Source organism: Numenius arquata, chromosome 1 (assembly GCF_964106895.1).
Source record: "Numenius arquata chromosome 1, bNumArq3.hap1.1, whole genome shotgun sequence".
Taxonomy (NCBI): domain Eukaryota; kingdom Metazoa; phylum Chordata; class Aves; order Charadriiformes; family Scolopacidae; genus Numenius; species Numenius arquata.
In genome coordinates, this window is record NC_133576.1 from 133,469,203 (window position 1) to 133,490,722 (window position 21,520).

A 21,520-nucleotide genomic window follows, 5' to 3' on the forward strand; every position below is an offset into this window, starting at 1 on the left:
TCATTCCCTGTAATATGGCTGGACATGGAACAACCTTATCACCAAAAAGCAGGGCCAGGGAGGAGGCACATTCATGGGGTGGGGCATGTTAGCATCCTCCAGCTCTATCACCTGATGGTTGTGGGTACACCATCAGCCTAAGCAGATACGCATCTGTCACAGGAGGGGGGATGCCTACATTTTAGCTGTATAACAGGTACCTACATCATCACCTGGCATTTGCAGAGCCTTTGGTGAGGGGAAGGCACACAGCTCAAAATTTCATCCCCATCAAAGCAAATTAAACTGGTAACTCTCGAATTACCATAAGTGTACGTGAAAAACAATTTATCACAATGTATTTTTATCCTAAGCGTTAACCAGTATGAAGATCACTTCTATATTTCCTCCTCAGCCTTCTCTCCTTGACACTAGGCAACCCCCATTCCTCCTTCACTTTCAGGGTGGAACCCAGAACCAGGCCAACACTCCAGCTGAGGCCTCATCCATACCCAGTAAAACAAAATAACTGTCTATTGTGTCCTTACACAACACTGATGTTAATACAGCCCACAGTGGCAGTTTCCTTTTTTGCAACTGCATTATCCATCCATTCATATTCCTGTGTGATCCATCCCAACCGCCAGATGCTTTTCTGCAATGCTGTAGCTTAATTATTCCCTGCTTGTACTCGTGCATTTAATTTTCTCTCCTTTGTCTGAGCTTGAATTTCATTTTACTGATTTTACACTGAGTTTTAATCTTATCCTCCAAAGTGCTTGCCACCTCACTCAGCCTTGAGTTATTCACAAACTTTACAAAAGTATTGCCCAATTCATCATCCAAGTAATTCATGAAAATAACAAGCAGTCCCAAACAGGGACACAACTCAGGAAACATACTTGCAGGATTTCTGTTACCCTCCTGGCTGAACAGTGTCATTTTCAATGACTGAGTATGGCTGTGCACGTACTTTCTAGTCATTCTGTATTTCCCTAAGCTGCTACTGAGAATGTCCCATGGAGCCAGAATAAAAATTAAGATGGAATACAATTATATCTGCCTCATGAAAGAAGGAAATAAGTTTGATTCGATTGGTTCTTGATGCACATACGTTGGCTGCCTCTTAGAACCTTTTTATCCTCTCAGTTATTACACTCGAGTTGCTTAACTTGTCCTTGGATCTCAGTGTTTTTCTAAGTATTGACATTAGGTTCCATGACACTGGTGCCTTCTCTTTCCTTCTTTAAGTGTTGTGTTTGCCCCTCTCTGGTCCCATGGGTCCTTGCCCATCCTCTTACAGACCTTCAAGTAAATGAAGAGCTGCTGAAGAGGCACACACTGTAAATCTGACACAGGTTTACCCTCTGCTTCACTGCTGTGACCAGACTCTACACCCCAAGAGCACCCAAGGCTGGATGGGACAAGCCAGACTTCATGAGTCCTTGGTGAACTTGCTGCTGAGTTTGGAACAAGTGTACCAAGCACTGGCAGGGGGTCCTTCATGGTCCAGCACATGTCCCATTGTGAAAGGCTCAGAGGCAGCTTTGTCTTGTTCCTTGAGATGCTGGGGTACAGTGGATGCCAGGCAGGGAGATCAAGTCTCCACTGCTCCCACTTCCTCTCATTACTGATTTTAGAGGACAGGCAAAATGTAGACTCAAGACCTGTGTTGTGCCGTTGGAGACTGTACCCTGAAAATAAAATGCTTTAAGGAGTTTATACTCACATCAGAGGCTCCCATGATTTAGGCTTAATGAAGATAGCGATGGGATAGAGTTGTGCAACTTGTAGTCGTTTGATAGCATTTCCTGACACATCGAGTATACAGTGCTTGCCCTGTTGGAAACAGATGAGGATGTGTTTATTTTTGCAGAGTCTGCTGAAGATCAGCCAAAAGACAGGAAGCAATTCTGTGACACGGTGCCCTGGGATGGGGCTATTACATCAGGGAAGGGGTACCCCAGGGCATGTGCTCCACCCCCTGTGCTCATTTTGCTTTGGTGCTGATATAAAATATACACTGGAGATATTGTTTTTTATATTTATGTTTATAAATATATATATGTATTTATATGTTTTTATATTGGGATGAACTTTGCGGGAGGAAGAGGATTTTCTTCAGAGATGAGAAGATCAGTTAATAAAAGCAATAGGATGTCTACGTTCTTACTGGTTAATTCAGTTCTTGTTTGTGTCAAAGACTCCCTGTGTCACCTGAGGCAAGTCACTTAATCTTTCTGAGCTTCATTCTTTTGCTTCTGTGAAAGTGAGATAAGTTTATTTACCTGTCTTAGAGAGGGAAGAGGGAAGGCTGTTTTGGGGCATACTTGAGGCACTGTGTTAGATCCCTGAATCAATGGCACTACATTCAGGTACAGAAAATGTCAAGGATGTTGTCATTCAAAGCCAGAGACTCCACTTGTGGAGTCATTATAAACCCCATAAATATTAGGATGCCATTTTGCAGATATTTTATGTTTTTGGCTGAAGAATCACGTCTGAGATACAGTGTGGAAACAAACCAGGTCATATTGCCTGGTCAATAAAACTAGAGTCAACTTACCCTTTCTGCCACAAATCTCACAGACTGGACACTAGTTCCATATAAATTATCGTTGTACTGCCCAGCTTCTATAAATTTGTGCTCTTGGATATCTTTTTCCATTTGTTCTCTTGAAATGACAAAATGATAATCTCTCCCATCCACTTCGTAATCACGCTTTGGCCGTGTGGTATCTGCATGAAACAAAAGGCAGAAGATCAAGAAGTCTGTAAAAACATCTCATGCAAAAAATGCTGCAATTAAGGTCTGCTCAGCGGACAGTGCTGAGTCTGCTGTAAGTAGAGGTGCTTTACATCTGGGAGCAGATCTTTGGCTACTACATAATGTCTTCAATGGAGTTGTGACAATAAAGCTGTCTTTTTTAAAGCAATACCTTCTGATGTTTGCCTCCAATTAATACTTACAGGCTAACATAAAATTAAGATTTACCAGAATTCTACTTCTTGTCAGCAGGATCACACTCAAACCTCAAATACAAAATGCATTCCATATTGTAAACCTAATCCTATTACAATGACAAAATGAATTGCGATCTCATTAATTTAATTTAGCCTTAATTATAAGGCTGATTCTGATCTCATCTCTAGCAGTCTTAGGCTGGTTTATTTGCAGACACAACAGTTTAAAATGAGGTAAGACTGCAATTAGGGTCTGAAATAAACACTCAGCAAGCTCTAATGATCCAAGATATAAACTCTCTGCTTAATTCAGGGTCCAATATTGCTTTCAGATTAGATAGTCTAGTTCTCGCACAAATCACCAATTACTCTGTATTTCTTACTCAACTGAGTTGAAACATTTTACACTTTACCAGTATTCCAAACTTTTATCTTATTTAAGAAACCACAGATTAATTGATGAGTAAATTGAGTTAGTGGCTAGAAGGCTCTTTCTTTAAAAAATTGGTACAGCTTTTGAGATAATTCTTTTAAGAAATTCTTTCCAGACCTTCATAATCTTTTTCAGTTTGTTCCTTTCCCCTATTTTGTCCAATGGAAAAATGGCTTTTGAGAAACTCAACTACACATAGTTCACGGATGCTACATTCATAGCAATTCACTTAACGCGTGGCACCAAGAGATACAGCTCACTCAGATGCAGAACAAAGAGTGAAATCATACTTACGTGGAACACACGACCCAAACTTATCAGGGAATTCAGATATCAAATCATCATTGATCCGATCTTTCATAGGACCCAGAATAATGACCGGCCTGGTGTAATTAACTGAACAACAAAAAAGAAAGGCATGTTTTGATGATCTTATTGGCAATAACAGTAAATCTTCCCAAAGATGCACTAACCAGGGTTGTTGCCTTTATGTATGAAGTGAAAATGTAGGTGTACATTTCATTGGTGAATCACAGAATCACAGAATGATATGTAGTTGGAAGGGACCTCTGGATATTATCTAGTCCAACCCCCCTGCCCAAGCAGGTCCACTCAGAGCAGGTTGCACAGGAGTGTGTCCAGGTGGGTTTTGAATGTCTCCAGGGAAGGAGACTCCACCACCTCCCTGGACAGCCTATTCCAGTGCTCTGCCACCCTCAAAGTGAAGAAGTTCCTCCTCAAGTTTAGATGGAACTTCTTATGTTCAAGTTTGTGCCCATTTCCTCTTGTCCTGTCACTGGGCACTGCTGAAAAATTTATTTATTGATATGGATAAGGAAAAAGGAACGAGCACCACTCATTTTGCAGAGCTCTGTGATGGTGATTGCATGTATAGTCGAATGACTATGTGGAAGTGTATATATTTGCTATTGCTCAATAAGGTCACTCCCAAATGCTTGCAGATGGACTCTCTCATGAAACATGGAAAGGATATTGTAGGATTTTTTTCTCCTCAGTTATATGAGTGCATCCCCCACTAAATCAGGTGGGTGTGTTCCCATTTTCAGTTGCATTCCTGTAGGTTCATCTACCTTGGTTATAGGCACATATAACACAGAGGAAAATTATAAAGGCTTCCTATGTAACAATATTGCAGTAAATATAGAAAAATCTGCATCAATGTTTCATAGACTGATTAACATATTTATTAGTAAAGGCCATGAGAGCATACTGGGGAGAGTCCTGAGGACGTTAGGAAGTGGGGGCTACCGAAGGAGACCCTTACATCATTTCTTTTGTATGCAATAGACTAAGTGGCCAAGAAAAAGAAGCCACAGAGAATCTGGGGCTGGCACAGGAAGGCTTGCAGCTCTGCTGGCCCCCAAAATGTGCAATGAAAAATATAAGGAACAGTGACAGAAAAGCAGATGAAACTTACTTTCCTGTCTGGTGACAGGTTCATAAGAAAGGATGCAGTCTTCTTGGCCTCCTGATGAAAGAAGAAAGAGAAAAGATTGAAGCTGACAAGCAACATGTCAAGTATTAAAGCTTGATAAAATGCTTCACACAGAGACAGATCGAGTTCAGCGCTTCTCTCTGGTAATGCTCTCACCTGAACCATTCCAAAGTCCCTCAAAACTTTAGTGTGGAGATAACTTTTTTCCTTCCCCTCCCTCCTCTGCCACATGTTTCAATTTTCTTTGCTGAAATTGGGCTTTTTCAATGATAGGCAATAAGGCTTCATTTATTGATCTGATAGCAAGGCTGTTTACAAGGGTCATGGAGAAATTTAAGATGCAATTATTTTGCTTGTCCAATTGTTAGGGCCCTAATGTGCTGCTGCAGGGCAAATCCACAGGCTACCTAAATTGAACAATTTTTATCCTCGGAATATATGCATTTTGGTTGATCGTCCTTCTGTGCATAACCCACATAGTCTAGTTTATTCACAGCCTGACATCTAGCTATGAGCTGCTTTCTGACCCTTATCCTTTCCCTAAACGCAAATCTCACACCATCATATTTTACACACTTATCCTCCCTCCATTCCTGTTAGGACAGTGCTGTTTCCTCATGGTGATGCTTAAAAGCAGAGAAATTTGCCATGAGAAACAAGTGGCACTACGTGGACCACGACTTGGGTGTAGGTGTACAGCCCAGTGCGGCACTGTCCTCTCCTCTGTGAGAGTGTTAGAGGACAGAGGGGAAGGTTCTTTAACCTACTGCATGAATAACTCCTGGACATTTCTTTTTCTAGGTCACTGTCACATACTTGGTACCACATAAGGGCTCTGGCAGGTTCTAAATATGACATGCTTAACAAAGTTTAAAATTATGATTTTATTTTTACTCAGTTCAGGGCTTGTCTCTGAGAAGATCCACAGATGGGATTTTGCAACTAATTTAGATACTACAGAAGAAAGAGTGCCATAAGGGGTACCAGGGCTTTATAAAATAGAGAGGATTGCCTTCATCTGTTTGCATGCACATGAGCCTGTGTTACATTATTCAGGTGGGCTCCTGCCAAACCAAAGTGTGCACATACAGGGGAAGAGGGCTACCTGACACCTGATGGACGATATAGCTGGATTTAGAGGTTTAGAGGGCTACACCTTACCCTGAAGTATTCCGACTGCTATCCGAGTTGCTCTTGAGGCTCCATTAACTATATTAACAAGATTTGTATTGGATACAGTGCCCAGCTCCCAAGCAGGTATAAAACCATTTGTGGTTTAGTTTAGCTCACTCCCACCTCATTAATCTAATACGTTGATAGATATTCTTTGTGATATATTATCTAGACAGCTGTAAGAAAGCTTTTAAAGTAAAAATGAAGTTGTAATAAAAGGCAAGGACAGAAAAAGCAGATAAAAAATGTATTGATGTGGTAGCAGGGAGGTAGAACAGACAGAGCCAACTCCAACCTAGCAATGGTGCTGAAGCAGCAAAGGAGAAAACATGATTTTTAATTATAGGAAGAAATTAGACAGCTTTTGAGAACAAGGCGACATAACATATGAGGAGTGTGGATAATGGATTTTCTTCTCTATTTGCAAATGTTTGATACTGTAACCACTTGCTTAACTTTGGCTTTTTGCGAAGTTAAAACCCCAGAATCATTGTTACACTAGGTTTCATGCATCAGATGTATTATTTTCCCTTAAGTTTCTCTGGGAATTTTGAGGGTGATATAAAACTCAGGATGTGCCGTTCCCCTGGAGATGAAACAATTCACTCTCCAGGCTGGAGGAGCATCCTCCTGCACTGCCTGCCCTCCAGCCCCCCAAGGCTATGTTTTTCCAAGAAAGTCAATCTTGGGGTGGGCAATGAAGCCATCACATACTAAGGATTTGGAGAGGAGCCTATTTGTACAAATACAATCTTAAACTTGAAAATACTTGTTTCATTGGCATACAGATCTGCAGGAGGGGATTCATTTCAACTAATTTCAGGAACCTGTATTGCGAGTGCTTATGCCTGAGCTAGTCCCTGGGTACCCTTCAGAGTCAGTGGGTGCCTACAAATAGGCAAGTGCTTATTCTAAAACATGAGTCATCTGACCTATTTTAGATGTCTGCTTTAGGACAGGGGAAAAAGTCAGAAGGGTGTGTTTGTCTCTGTTCGTCCCATAATGGCATTTAAACAGCAAGGTCAGATGCAGACACCTGCATTTAAACAGTAGAATCCCATGGGAGTGACAGTGACAGGAGCAACTGAAGGAAAATAACCAATAACTCTGATACTCTTTAAAAATGTCTCTGTGGGCTAATATTTGGCTTTGGCACGGAATCATAACCAGCACAAATAAGCCCAAAAAGATTTTACCTTCTCTTTTGCCCGGTCTCTGCCAGACATGTCCAAATGCTAAAGCTGTTGTTACATCCAGGCTATCAGTAGGGTATGGGCTGTGGAGACAAACAAGCCTGTCGTTTCACAGAAGTCTCGTGAAACTGTTGCCTGACTGAAGGCAAAGAAAAAACTCCATCCCACACAAATTGTGCTGAAGCTTAAGCCATTGGAAAGGCTTAAGCCTTTCCAAGAAAGGAGAAACTTTGAGGATGACTGCAATACACAGGGGCTTAAAGACAAGCATCTTCCTGAGAAAAGGCTCTTCAGCGCTGAGTTTCAGACTCAACATGGAGTGTGAGTGAGGGGGAAAGCTGCACCATTTCCACTGCTTTCCTTTTCTGGAAAAAAGGCTCAGGAAGCTCAAGTTTCTATGTGAATAAAACCCTTCCTGTCCAGACAAAATCCTGGAAGTCCTCAGAGGCTAATATGTATGTTAATGGTACCAGATGGTATTCTTTAATGATCTCTACTCAGTCAGTTTCGCACAGTTTTGAAGTAGTCCATGAAGTATTAAGTATAATGAAGAGCTCTAGAGTCAATCAATAATTGGATTGCTATAACCTTGCAATAGCTTTGAGGTGTGAGACACAGTGTGAAATTCAGCAGGACACAGGCTCTTATTTATCACCTGACCAAGCCTCATTTACCACCCACATTAATGACTTAATTAGCAGAGGTTAGCTATATTGATCTGGAAAACCTTTTTGATATTTAACAGACAAAACAAAAAAAGAAAAAAGAAAGAGCTGTTTCTGTAGGACTTTGGCATGATCCCTTGTTCTTCAGTAAAATTCCATCAAGTCAAAAAGAAAAGAAAAGAAAGAAAATAAGAAGAGAGAAGAAAGGAAAAGGAAGCTTTCCTAAATGTAATATACTCATGAGTAAAATTACTGGAGGGCTTTCACTTTGCCAGGATCACTATGGCTCTGCTTCCCTTTGTTCTTCATTTGCCGATTGGTGATTTCTCATACTTGGAAAGACAAGAATGACCTGGAGTCTATTATAACTCCTATCCTCTATAAACAGGATAGAGAGGTCCTGTGTGGTCAGATAAGTTTCATAAGGACTACTAATTTCATCTCTTTAAAGGATTTTATAGTGTTTCAGAGTGGCAGTCCTAAAATGGATTTAAGGTGTTGCCTCTGTTTTCCTTTCCTGATTAGATGACAGAGAGTCTGTGAAATACTCAAAACCAGTTTCAGTGTAGACCTGGCAGATACCAGGCATATTTCATGTAGCCCATAAAAAGGTCCCATTTCCTATTGGGAAAGAGAATGCCAGAGCATTCAGTGCTGGTGTAACTGCACCCAGCATGTAACAGGGCAGGAAAGCCCATGTAACCACACACTCACCCTCATCAGGCACCTTATGCGGTGGGAATCCATAGATTAACGGCTGTGATGAAAAAATATGTAAAGGGATCTAGGGCAGTGAATAATAATAAAAAAGTAGTACTTACTAAGACAGCTAAAAATTATTTATGATTTTAGAAAAATCAAAGAGAATTTTTTAATTAAAATTTCTGGACTAGTGGTGGTGGTACCATCAATACACATGTGAAATACATGTAGATGAGCCAAATTAATTTTATTTTTGAGCTCTTGCCTGAATTTTGTTGCTCAGCTGGATCTAAAATCAAAAAGGTTTATTTTTTCTGTCATCATCCTTTTAGATTTTGGGCTCATGTATGGATTACCTGACTTGTACTTGCAAGATCTTGGAGAAATCAATTTCTTGTTTTGTTTAATCTGCACAGACTGCACCAGACAGTCAATATCCTAGCCTCTATTTGGCTCAAAATCCCTTTCCTGATCCTCTACTTATGTAAGTAAACACATGATTTTTGGAAATATGTTGATAGATATGAAGGGCTGGTAATCCAATACATAAAAAGATCACAAGTAGTCTGAGAATGAACTTATGACTGAAAAGTGGTCTATCGGTACTATATGTTTAAGATCAACATAGCTTGTGAGGGCATAAAATGAGACTTCAATACTCGTGCCAATCTGAGTGTGCCTGAAAAATATAGTAATCCTTGGGGAGTGTGAGAACCAACGTAAGTGTTCTAATTAATCAGTGGCCTAACATAATAATCAGGACTCCTTTAACCTTGTTCTGACTCTTCATATCTCATTACAAGAATGACTTGCTGACAGAGGGTAAAAATTTTTGTTTCTGACAATTTTCCTTATTTTTAACTTTTAGTCATGTATTGCCTCTCTAGGTAATTGGTGCAATCAAAACCAGTTATGCAATTAGGCTAAATAGATGTGGTAATGTGTGTGTAATTTTGATGACAGCTGTAATAAACCTCTACTGAACTATGCGTAAGAGCGTTACAACACATACGCAATAGAGAGACATGAAATTCATGGCCATTATGAAAATCATGTCTCGCAAAATAAAAACTGATGAGTCCATGGTAAAAAAATATGTTCTTACAAGCTTGGTTTGAAAAAGAAATCAGAACATTTTAAGTTACAGAGCTCAAAATAAACTTTCAATCATGGTTTGATTAGCTGTTTCAGGGATAAGTCAAGGTTGGTTTTATGTAACCTTATCACAAAAGGACCATTTTTCTGCTAGTCAAGGATTTTATATACCACTCTGCAACTTGGTTTTACTGCTGTGAACAGGTGCAAATGAACTAACATAGTTATAGCCTTGATATTAGCATGGCCAGTGTGATGCAGCAGCAGCTGTGTGGCAGCTCAGCCCTTTTTAGATCAGACCAGCATTTGTTCTTGGCTCAAAAATACTTCATAATTTTTTATAAAAGGGCCAGATTCTGCTGTCAAATGTGTTTGTGGTTCCCCCTGAACTTGGGATAAAGAAAACTCTGCTGTTGGCTCCAGCTCTTTGGCTCATTACAAAGCCAGAAATCGGGTTTAGTATGTGTAACAGCCTTGCTGCTAAGAAGCGGTCAAAGAATTTTCTCTTGAGACAACATAGGAGGACTTTCAATTATATTATTATTTTGAAATAAAAAGTATTTGACTTTTATTTGATTTTTTAACCCCCAAGCCCAAGATGTGAGCAATACTTCAGCCAAATACTCACATTCTTCAGCGATATATTTTTCTAAATAAATGTGAATGCATCAGAATATCTCCCAGAAAAAGCCCAGTCAATCTGTAAACCCTCTATTAATCACTGTCCAGGGCGCAACCTGGGCAGCTCTCTGAAGCCTTCACCATCACTTTGTGCAGTTGTACCCCTGGTTTGGAATGGTTCTAGGAATGATCAAGTAGTACAGGTTTCGACACTAGCTACTTTTCACTAAAAGCTCATCATGAGAAGCAAAAGTTAGAGAAACATGTTAAAACAATTGCCAGAGACCCACTAGAACAAATGCAGAAGCCCTCAATCTGGACTCCCAGTGGTCTGTTTTTACAGGGATAAATATGAATGTTTGCAGGAGAACACATGGCACCTGCCAGTCATTTCTTACCCACACAGTTTTCTTCGTCCTGGGCAAGGTGTGAATTGCTGATTTCATAGAATCATAGAATCGTTTAGGTTGGATAGACCCTTAAGATCATCGAGACCAACCGAAACCTAAAACTGCCAATGTCTTTCTTGTAGAGAGGGGCCCAAAATGGAGCACAGCACTTGAGGTGGGGCCTCACCAGTGCCCAGTACAGGGGAATGATCACCTCCCTAGTCCCACTGGCCACACTATTTCTGATACTAGCCAGGATGCTGTTGGCCTTCTTGATCACCTGGACACACTGCTGGCTCATATTCAGTTGGCTGTTGATGAACACCCCCAGGTCCTTTTGTGCTAGGCAGCTTTCCAGCCACTCTTCCCCAATTTCCCACAATCATCAAGCAGTGGGGCAGGCAACCCCTTTTTTTCCTGCTCATTTACTGGGGAAACAGAAGAGAAAAGGGGCACTGGGGCAGAGCCACAACCCCATGCAAAACCCCTGAGCTCTCCATCAGTATTCTATTTGCTCCCCATGATTTTTTTAGCTTCACTTTTTTTTCTCCTTTTAGCGTGCCCCATTTCCCCAGTGCACAGACTGAGGGCTAGATGAGTTTGCAAGGCAACACACATGGTGTCCTGGTAAAATAACCTGTAGTGCCTCACCTTGAACACACAAATTCTCCTCCAAGTGGCACTATACCATACTAAAGAACAGCTTTCAAATGTGGCTGGCTCCAAATGGAGTTAAAACAAACTTGGATTTGTGGCAGTGACTGACATTGGGCCTTGTTCCTAGCTACGTGGATGCAAACAGGAAAGCAGAAGTAATAACTGCATGCTGTCTTATTCCTACTCCTTATTCTTATTCTTATTCTTATTCTTATTCTTATTCTTATTCTTATTCTTATTCTACCAGGAATGAGCTTTACCCCAAGCACTTATTATTTTTTGCCTTTCATCAGGAATAAATAAATTAGAATATTGAGGAATATGTCTTTAGGAAATGTTCACAGACTAGGTCTTATAATTACTCTTCCCACATAAGGGATATTGATAGGTGTCTACTGTGTGGTGTCCTCTCTCAACAGTTCCACAAGGTCAGAAATGCAGTGAAATAAGGCAACTTTTTCATGACAGGATTCATCTCTTTTATCTTGTTGACTTCTCTCTCTGATCAGCTGCTTCTCACTCATCTCTGTCTGATTCTTTTCTGTTCCTGAGTCATAATTTCTCTAGGGGAGATTTGATGCAATGAGCTGTGTGATGGGATGTACTGTTGACATAGGGTAGCCTGGAGATCCAGAGAATAACCAGCTGGACTCAGGAGGTCTTTAAGTCCCCACAGGAGATATGCTGATAAACCATGGCCATGTAGTAATTGAACACACGGTTGGGTTAGAGTTGATATGTCATTGTGACCCTCTGAAACAGTAATTTCCAGCTGGTAACCAAAGTTGCTTGTTGTCCATCGTCATACCTTCAAATGTCATGTCAGCACACACCAATGGATCCTTAGCAACTGGAATGAGGCCCTTTGGGCACCAGGTCCTAGATTTTAAATCCACTTTCATTTGGCATAATCTAAGATTCGCTTCCTTTGCTGCTAAATGGCATAGCTCTCCCATGGGCAGAGAAGAAAGCCCTGCCTGCATCTCTGTATCTTCTCCACCAGGAAGCAGCTGTTGGGCATACCAGTAATGTGTGGGGAGCTCCAGCCAACAGGATGTAGGCTGGATGCTGCTGGGGTGAGACAGGAGCTTGCCCAGTTGGAAACCACTCTAGAAGGAGACTACCTGCTGTGGGCAGTTGTTACCCCAACACTACTTTTCCTTCCAAGTATCTATGTCCCAACTAACTTCCCCAAACCATTTCTATCCTCTTTCTTCCAATTCAAAACATACACCTTGTTTCAAGGTATTGTGTAGCCAATGAGGAACTGGCTACCTTCCCTGTCTTATGATGAAATTTAGGAATTAGCTTTTGTGGATTTGCCCCAAATGTTTGGCTACAACTGGACACCCCTGTTAAGTCTCCTGTTGGGAACAGTTCATCAGGTGTGGGATGTGCTCAGCCACCAGCCGAGATTCTCCTCTGGGCATTTACCCTGAGCTCACCCTGAAATAAACACACCTGGAGGGGATTTGAAATATTTTGAAAATTTAACCTATTGATGCATTCCTGATTGCAGTCAATCTGGGGAAAGAGTATCTTGTATTTCCAACATAAAATCTTCCTCTCCTCCTCAGCAGAGTACACATTAAAAATAAAGCAGTTCAGAATTGGATCTTGGCAGTTCAAGAGCGCCTACTGTTTTCTTGTGACTCTGGCAATTGCTTTCCAAGGAAACCTTTGCAATACAAGAGAATACAAACTAATTTACTATTTCTGAATTGCATAAGATTAGCTGTTTTACTGAGACAAACCAGTGTTTACTAACAGAGCTCAACTGCTATGCACTATATCAGGACTAGTAAATATGAGGTATGATACCAATGATTACCTGAATGTATGTGGGTGCTTAGCACAAGTGCTGAGTGACTGGTGGAAAACTTGATTTGCCAAGCAAATGGCTTGAAAAAATTAATCAACTGGGTGATTTAGTAAGCAATCTATCATTTTAATTACCTTTTATTACAGTTCCAGTTATTTATTTAATGCTTTATTTTTTTGCTTTTCAACATTTCCAGAAACAAAGTTATATTGGTAAAATTTTGGGGTATTACTAATAATTACCCAGAACGTACAATCTGCCTCTTGGCTATATGACCACATGGAGTCTGTAATTCCAACCAGATGAGATTGTGGGGTTAGGACCACTAGTCAGTGATATTCAGTGGCCGTGCCTAAAGGATGAAGGTCTACCTTACCTTTTCTTGAAGACTTCTATGTGCATTAGGAAATCTCTACTGCCAAAATTAAGGGCTCAACAAAATTTTTGGGACTATTTCATAGTCCTTCATACAGGCAGGCAGAAATGCAAGTAAAAATCATGACCTTGTAAAGAAGCTGCCTTTCGCAGATTTGACTAGAGCTATGCAGTAATTTTACTCTTTAAAGATCATCAAGAAACTGCCCCCTCCCTGCTGAAATAAACTTCTTGTCACTAAACCAAATAATCCTGATTTTCACAGGCTACCCAAAGCCAGGGTAGTTTTTATGTCCCAGAATACATCCCAAATAACAGCCTTCCTCCCTTCTCTTATAAAGGTTGCCAGTTTTCTTTTATAGCTTTGTACCCAAGATGTGGTTGTAAATTTGAATTCCAAGCCATTTGCTCCAACCGTCTTTTTTACATTTACAAAAGAGCAGCAAGGAGAGAAACAAAATAAAAGAAACAAACAGAACAAGCAATGCAAAGTAAAAGGACTCTAATGAAAGCAGTAACTTACTGTAGCTACTTTCACTATCGCTGGCATTAGAAGAAACATGTTCTGCAAGAACAGTACAGCAAATTAAAGAACATAACCAAGCACCACAGAGCTGCAGAAACTTAAAAGAACTGCCACAGTCATGCAAAGGTAGTTGTGCAGAGAAGAAATAAAAAGTATGCAGTGACATCTCCTGAAAACTCTCAGGTAATTTACACGGGTAAAATGAAAGCTTTCTCTCTTGTGGCATTTCAGAAAAAGAATAAATGTATTAGCTAGTGACAAGCGTCATGCCAAAGCCATGTCTTTTCTTGATGAGACAGTTAATGACATCTCAGACAACTTAATTTCAAAGTATATTATGGTTCACTTGCATCTCACTGGACGCCTTGAGTAATTTCATGAAGACTGAGTGTCTGCTCATATTATTCTGCACTATCAGTAACTTGCATCATTAATGCATTGGGACTATTCCTGCTAAACTTCTAACCTGTGTCCATCTTTATTCACTGTGCACTATCCCAGAGGGCTAACAAATTAACATGAAAATGGTTTTGATATCAAATATTTTAACTGTATCCATTTTACCCTGTCCAAAAAAAGAAGACAAAGCCAATGACAAAACTAAAAAAGAAAAAATATAAAACAGGAAGCATTCTTTTTTCAGACATTGTCTAGCCTGAGGATTTGAGCTAGAGTAAGAAAACCTTTACCAGACCAGTCTGGATGGGTAAATAGGGTTATAAGAACAATCATGATGGGTCAGATTTGTGGTTTGGGAAGTCTGGTGTCCTATTTCTGTTATTATATTATTTAAAGAAAGATGAAATCTATATCATGTGAAGCTGCTGTTCCCAAATTGTAGTCAGCAGACTGCTTATGGTCAGTCAGACCTTGCTATATGATCTCCAAGAGGTCTGCAGAAACACATTAAATGGCGGTTTTAATAGTATCTCTGGTAGAAATGCGCATTACTTTGCACCTGAAAGATCATTTGTCAGCTGAAACTTTTCAGCAGCTCCAGGACATTTAGAAGCCAATGGTATAATGGCTATGCAGTGAGGCACTACACTGGATTAATAAGAATGAGCCACAGTGGTTAAATGGGCAACGGGAACAAATAAGTCACCTCCTGACAAACACTAGGAGCCAAAATTGCTCCAGTATTTGTCCTTAAACCAGTGGGCAGATAAGGCTGTGGGTGACCCGCAACACTCACCTGCAACTGCCTCTATACATTCCCAGTGAAGGAAGGAACTCATAAAAGCCAAGAACCCCCTGGGATGAACCCAGAGGAGACCATGCATGGATGTCATGAAGGATGACTATGGGAACAGTGCCAAGACCATCTCTTCTCTTCAAGGTGTTGAGTTTCACCCAGTCTAATGGCTTAGGGTTCCTAGAGTGGGAGTGGTGGGGTTACTGGAGCAGCAGAAATAAGAGGGGATGATACCTGATAAAAATAGTAATGGAAAACTTTGATCTTGGGCTTAGTAAGAAGTTTAGAAAAATTAAATTTACATTTGGAAGAAAAGAGTACATTGACTTTTGGACATTTCATAGGCAGTTAACAAGGGTTGTCTCAAACTAATATGTTATACAGGACTCTGAAGAGCTTTATTAAAAAAGAACAAATATCCTTCATAGTAAGAATTGTCATCAAAAAGCATCTCTGAATTGAATATCAGTGAAATTTGGATGGGCGGGAATGTCTAGAGGTGTGTCAGTAACTGAAAGCTAGGTGCTATATTAATAGAGAAACTAGAGCCTATATATAATACCTGTTTGCTACTTTTCCCTTAGCAATTTGCAGAATTCAGTCATCTCCTCTCAAATGGTTGGATGTTATGGAGATTTGTCTTTGTAAGGATACCCACAGATACTCATAAGGGTTATCACATCAGAAGTATTCTACTTCTCTTTATCAGGGAAGGATCTGCATTTGTTGCTAATGAGCTGCTATGAGACTTAAAGTAGTAGAATGGCTAAAATTCAGGCGGCAGTGATATTTGGTGTCTGTCCCTGACAAAAGTACTTTTGCAGAACTGTGCTTTGGGCAAGAGATGAAGCTTTCATCTTTAAATTGAGAGCTATTGTATGGCTTGAAGCTAAACCATTAAAATGTCAACAAATCAGTCAGAAACAGAATGATCTCTAAAATCGTGTGCATGGATGTGCATTCCTGCAATTAAAAAGCACATACAAAACAGTAGGCGATGCAGTGTTAACATTCACACACATTTTGCTCCAATTACTTGGCACTTAAGAAAAAGAGTAAGAACTGAAGAAGCAGCAGCCAAACACATGCAAGTGGCATTTTGTTTAACTTATTTAGCTCTGGATACAGAATATAATGTAGTTATTTATATAGAAATCAGCTGCAAATATTTCACTCTATACGATTTTTCTGGTCTAACTTTCGAGGAAGCAAAATTTTTTCTGAACAATTATCTGACATTACACATTCTGCAATGCCAAGTCTTGAGACAGGATTGCTGCATCAGAGAAAGAAATTGATTAAGGTTGCATGACAGAGAATAGGTTGCTAATGGTGAAATGGGTCCAAAATTAGCTTTGGAGAAGGCATGGTCTTCTCTAGCCTGCAAATGACTTCTTCCATTAATAACAGACACTAATCTAAAATCCAGCAAAGTAACAAACACTCCCATGCAAAAAGCTGAAAATGCAGAAGCAACAGCATAAAATAATTTTCTATTTATCTCCTCAGGATGTAATCAAGTTAAAATGTTTAACTTTCCCTTTAGATGGAGAGGGAGAGATTGTTGCTGAGAAGAACAGTCTAGGCAGCAAGACGAGTTCTAGGTAAGCTACTCTACAGAACTGCCATGATGGGAACAATAACATACTGTCAGAAACAAAAGGTGTTATTACAAAAGAAGTGAAAGTGTCTGCTTGATACACTGTATGTTATTTAATATCGTCATGCAGAACAAAACGATTGAAACATTTTTAATGCATTCACAGCTGGGTAACAAATAAAACTCTATCTTGTGCATGCTAGGAGTGGAGGGTCCTCAGAGAAGGAACAGAAGCCAAAACAAAACAAAACAAAAAAAAAGAGATTTACAGTGACCATTCCTGGGAACTTACTCAGAGTCTTTGTTCCATAACCGTCGTCACCTAATCCGGGGATGTCCTGCACGGAAGTCCCCAGAGAGAGCAATGAGAAAGGAAGAACAGCCGCAGAAGAGGAAGGAAGAAGTCAGTGGAGTTGAAATGGATACTACCATGACTGACCATGTTGATTGAGCAATCTGGATCCCTGCTTTTTATTTCTGAAACAACTTTAAACCCATATTCTATGGGAGTACAGCCAATGAAAGAGGCAGTGACCATGATATGTGGCTTTTGGATCTGTGAGGAAGAAGGAACAACCAGATGAATAAAGTCCCAGAAATGATCCTCAACGGATAAATTTAGGAGAAAATAATTAAGAAAGAAAGTGAATATTTGGGCTTGGATCCAGCATATATTTTTAATAATGCTGGTTCTCTGTACAATTTAAGCAAGCAGTAAATGCCCAGGGAGGTACACATTCCACGATCTGATTTACTTCTTTAAGTTGTTAGCAAGAATATTTCATTTAATTGTTAAACTTTGAGTGAAGCTGCCCGTGGCAATCAAGTTGGAGAATGTCAAAGGCAGCAATGAGATTAGAGCAGACCTTTTAAAAAGTAATAATTTAGCTTAATATTGTGAAAGAAATCACTTTTGCTTTATTTTGAGCCAGTTCTGATCTGGGGATATTTAATCAGAGACAAGTTTGGATTGTTGACAGGTGCCACAAGAACTTTGAGGAGCCACATTTTCTCTCTCAAAAGTTGAGGTCACTGTTTCATTCTTCTGAAAATGGTGTTTCCAGGGAAGCAAGGACCAGCTGGATCCAAACTGCAGTCACACATTGGTCACAGTAGTAATACCTCTCCTGCCTGCCTACGACAGATATTTGCCTAGATGTGTGGGAATACTGGTATCATGCGTGTCACCCATTTTTTGTGCTGCTGCATGTGACATATTGTCTCCAAGAAATTACTTACGTTCTGGATCACTTGTTTCCTGCTCACTCTGCTCCTTGCTCTTGTAGAATGGGAATTTTCGTGAAAAGATGAAGTTCTTTTTACGCTTGTCATTGAATGACTGTGAAGGAGAAAAGGCATGGGGCAAAAACAGGGACGTCTAATTGTTGTCACACTCATGCTGACAAAACAACTAGTTTGTAAAAGTGGAGAGAACTGTAGTGACTCAAATCAGTCCAAACCAAGCGGCTGCAAAGAATCAGAGGTGGTTGCGGTGAGGTCTGCAGGTTGAAGGCAAAGCCCCTGGAGACTGGATCGATTTGATCACAGAGGTCTCAAATCACAACCTTCAGCTCCTTATTTGGAAAAACTATCATGTTTGGCTTGTTCAGATAAAGGGATACAGATGGCTCAGCATGCTTTGAGATCAAGCCACTCATCTTTAATCATAGCGGACTGTGCACAGAATTAATTAACTGGCTGAAAAAGAATAGGCTGTAAAGAGGAAAGCGGAAGCTTTTGATTTACTTGTAGTATGTATGTAAATTCAGCCCTGTGCCAATTAAAATAAAATATTTTTTTCTGGTAACTACTGCTGCTTTCATAGTGTTTTACTTGGCCTCTTAATCGGCAAGTTCTTAAGCGTGTTTAAATGCTTTATTTTGGGGCATAATTTAAAAAAAAAAACAACTTTGTTTTGTTTTATACATGTATATTTACTCATTAGGTTCCTCTGGATATGCTTTTATTTTTATGTGATTTATAGATGGTATTCTGCAGTATTTCATTGCAAGTTGAGCAACATATATTGCTATAATTCTTCAAATGGCAAATTAATATGGAAGAAATTGGGTTTTTTTACATGACAAAACCTTTGACTTTATAGACAGTCGCAAGGACTCATGGCACTGCACTATGTGAAAGCAGGATGTACCTACTTCGAATGTGCATTTCAGACACTAGATGAGGAATTAGGGTCCCTATACAGCCAATTGAGAGAAACTGACATTTCCAGAGGGCACCTGTGAGGAGCTGCAGATAGTGTTTATCTGAAGTGATCTGTGCTGTCCATCAGACAATGATATCCTACGCTGTTTCCTATACTGAACATACGCAATGCCCAGACACATGGCTTTGCAAGTAATCACCTCCAAGACAGCAGAGACCTTCTTAACTCATTTAAAGGACCAATATCTCATGTGTTTGTCATTGCTTGAGTGAAATACAACAAGTATTTGGCTCCAATTCTGAAACGCAATAGATTTAGAGTTTCGGAACATAATTAATTTTCTTACATTTTGGAAGCACAGCATAAAATGTGGTTTAGAATACGTGTTTCTGAAAGACGTGAAGTTAGGTACCGAAAATCTCTATTAAAATAGTTGTCTACTTGTGTCACGAAAGTTTCATGCCACTTTTACATTTCAAGCATATTTAAAGTTCAGTAACTGAAAACAAAGGAAAGAAAAATGCACATGTAGAATAAATGATCCATGAAAATCTCTGAGTATGTAAACATTCAATGTGAAATTAATGTGGAGGTCATGCACAAATAATCCGGACAGCATGCAGTTTCAAAACAAAGCAAATATGAAAGAAAGCTAGAGGAAAAAAAAATGCACATGAAGGATTAAAGTAATCTGTGGATGAAAAGAGGACTGACATGCACATTGCACCACTTTAATGACCTAGAGGATATAATTAAATTAAAATGTGTTTTCTGTGACCTTTTCTTTTATTTTTTCCAAAGAAAAGAATGTAGCATGTTAACATTTCCCATTGTGAAAATGTTGTTTGTCACGATTCATCTGAATTTGACATAGTAATACTATAGGCATTACACTTGAAAAGGGAAAAAAAATATATATAACAATAGCACCTCAAAAAACAAAGGGGTTTTAAAATGACAATCACTTCATTACCAAATGCCATTTCATTTTGGAATCAAAGAGAATGTTTTCAAATTGATGAATAAATATGCTGTGTTTCACAGAGATTATATGATAAATAACACTTATAAGTATTCTTTTTAATTTTTTTCCACAACAGTCTAGAGCAAAAACTTCAGAAAGTCCATTTTCACCAGAGAAGCATATAATTTTTTCAAGCTTATGCATGATCTAACAGTATATTCCAAATTAGACAGATATACTATAGTGTTATATAAACTTTTTCTCCTTTCGCAGTTTCAAGTACTGGTTTGTCTTTTTAATATTTAATATTGTTACACTTCAATTTAGACAATCAAAATCTGGCAATTCATAGCAGGTGATTATTATGTCCGGCTGTGTCACTGCATTTACACCAGTAAAAACCTTGTTCCTGAAATAAAGCTGACTCTTAGTTTATAAATATCCATAAGCAAATATTTTTGTGCATGTGTTAAGATTTCTATAGATTAATCAATGTGTATATTCATGTTAATTACCATATATACTATCACAGTGTAGAAGTAGGGTTTGTATTTAAAATAACAAAAAAAAAAAAAAGAAGAATATTATAAAAGAAAAATATTACAAAACACTAAAATAGGTCTGATCCTGGAAACTTATAGAAATAATTAGTCCTCCGTATTAACTTAATGGGCTTACCAAGTACTTATTTTCTCATACATTAAGTGCATGTTACTTCACAAGAAACCAAAGATGGGAGCCTTGATTTTGGTTTTGTATCCAATATAAATATGATTAAAATCAGACTGATGGTCTCCACCTTAAGAATATGATATCCTGCAGAAACCCAGCAAAATGTTTCTTACAGATGCCACAATATATATCTCTAATGTATAGACATAAAGGGGTTGGCAAAGAGAAAAGAGGGAGACTCATACAGAATAAAATCATATTTTTATTGGACATGTTGTGTTAATTCCATATTTTGTTCTCTCGGTGGAGGAGTAGAGACCAACACTGAATACATACTTTCTTTTTTAAGAAAGGATCATGCATGTGAGGAACAGTGGTAAGGTTAAACTGCAAAATTCAGGTGTATGTTTTTGAGAGATTTTAGTTCTATAAAATGGAAACGTTGAGACCTGTCAAATATTCTGGACCCAGTTTGCACAGGGGCTCCCTGTGCTGCCAGAGAGCTGAGAAAGAGCTGTAGGATAAATGAGAGAGGGATTTTCCTACATCTCTCAGCCTGATGCAAAAGTTGCGTGCAACTGGAATTGAAATTGTAATATCAAGATCAGGCTTGATTCACCAGTATACAGACAGAGTTTCTGAAAGTCAGTGAAAACGTGACTGAAAATGGATTTCTGTATAAGGCACAATTTCTTTGCCATGAATATTTTAAAATTCTCTAATGGCAAATACCTCAGGTACTTTCAGTTGCAGTGAAAAACTTGCAAAATAGATTACTTTTATACCTCACTGCCATCAGTTCACACAGATTATCACTAACCTAGGAATTGGCTTTAGTAGGCACTTTATGTAGACAAGTGCCTAAGACTAAA

At 39.2% G+C, this 21,520-nt stretch overlaps 1 protein-coding gene across 8 annotated transcripts in view; it reads right to left on the bottom strand.

The window, feature by feature from the left end:
* DLG2 (discs large MAGUK scaffold protein 2) overlaps window positions 1-21,520 on the bottom strand; it is a 673,276-nt gene that overhangs the window by 8,055 nt on the left and 643,701 nt on the right. For 5 of the 8 annotated variants that reach the window (XM_074147586.1, XM_074147613.1, XM_074147605.1 and 2 more), the window contains 5 exons: window positions 17,138-17,183; window positions 4,815-4,865; window positions 3,671-3,772; window positions 2,546-2,718; window positions 1,709-1,818 (listed from right to left, as the gene is read on the bottom strand). In XM_074147586.1, coding sequence (XP_074003687.1) covers window positions 1,709-1,818; window positions 2,546-2,718; window positions 3,671-3,772; window positions 4,815-4,865; window positions 17,138-17,183 — 482 coding nt within the window. Of the gene's footprint in view, window positions 1-1,708; window positions 1,819-2,545; window positions 2,719-3,670; window positions 3,773-4,814; window positions 4,866-14,047; window positions 14,090-17,137; window positions 17,184-18,084; window positions 18,185-21,520 lie in introns of all 8 variants that reach the window. The other 3 variants (XM_074147594.1, XM_074147560.1, XM_074147578.1) reach the window with 2 other exon arrangements.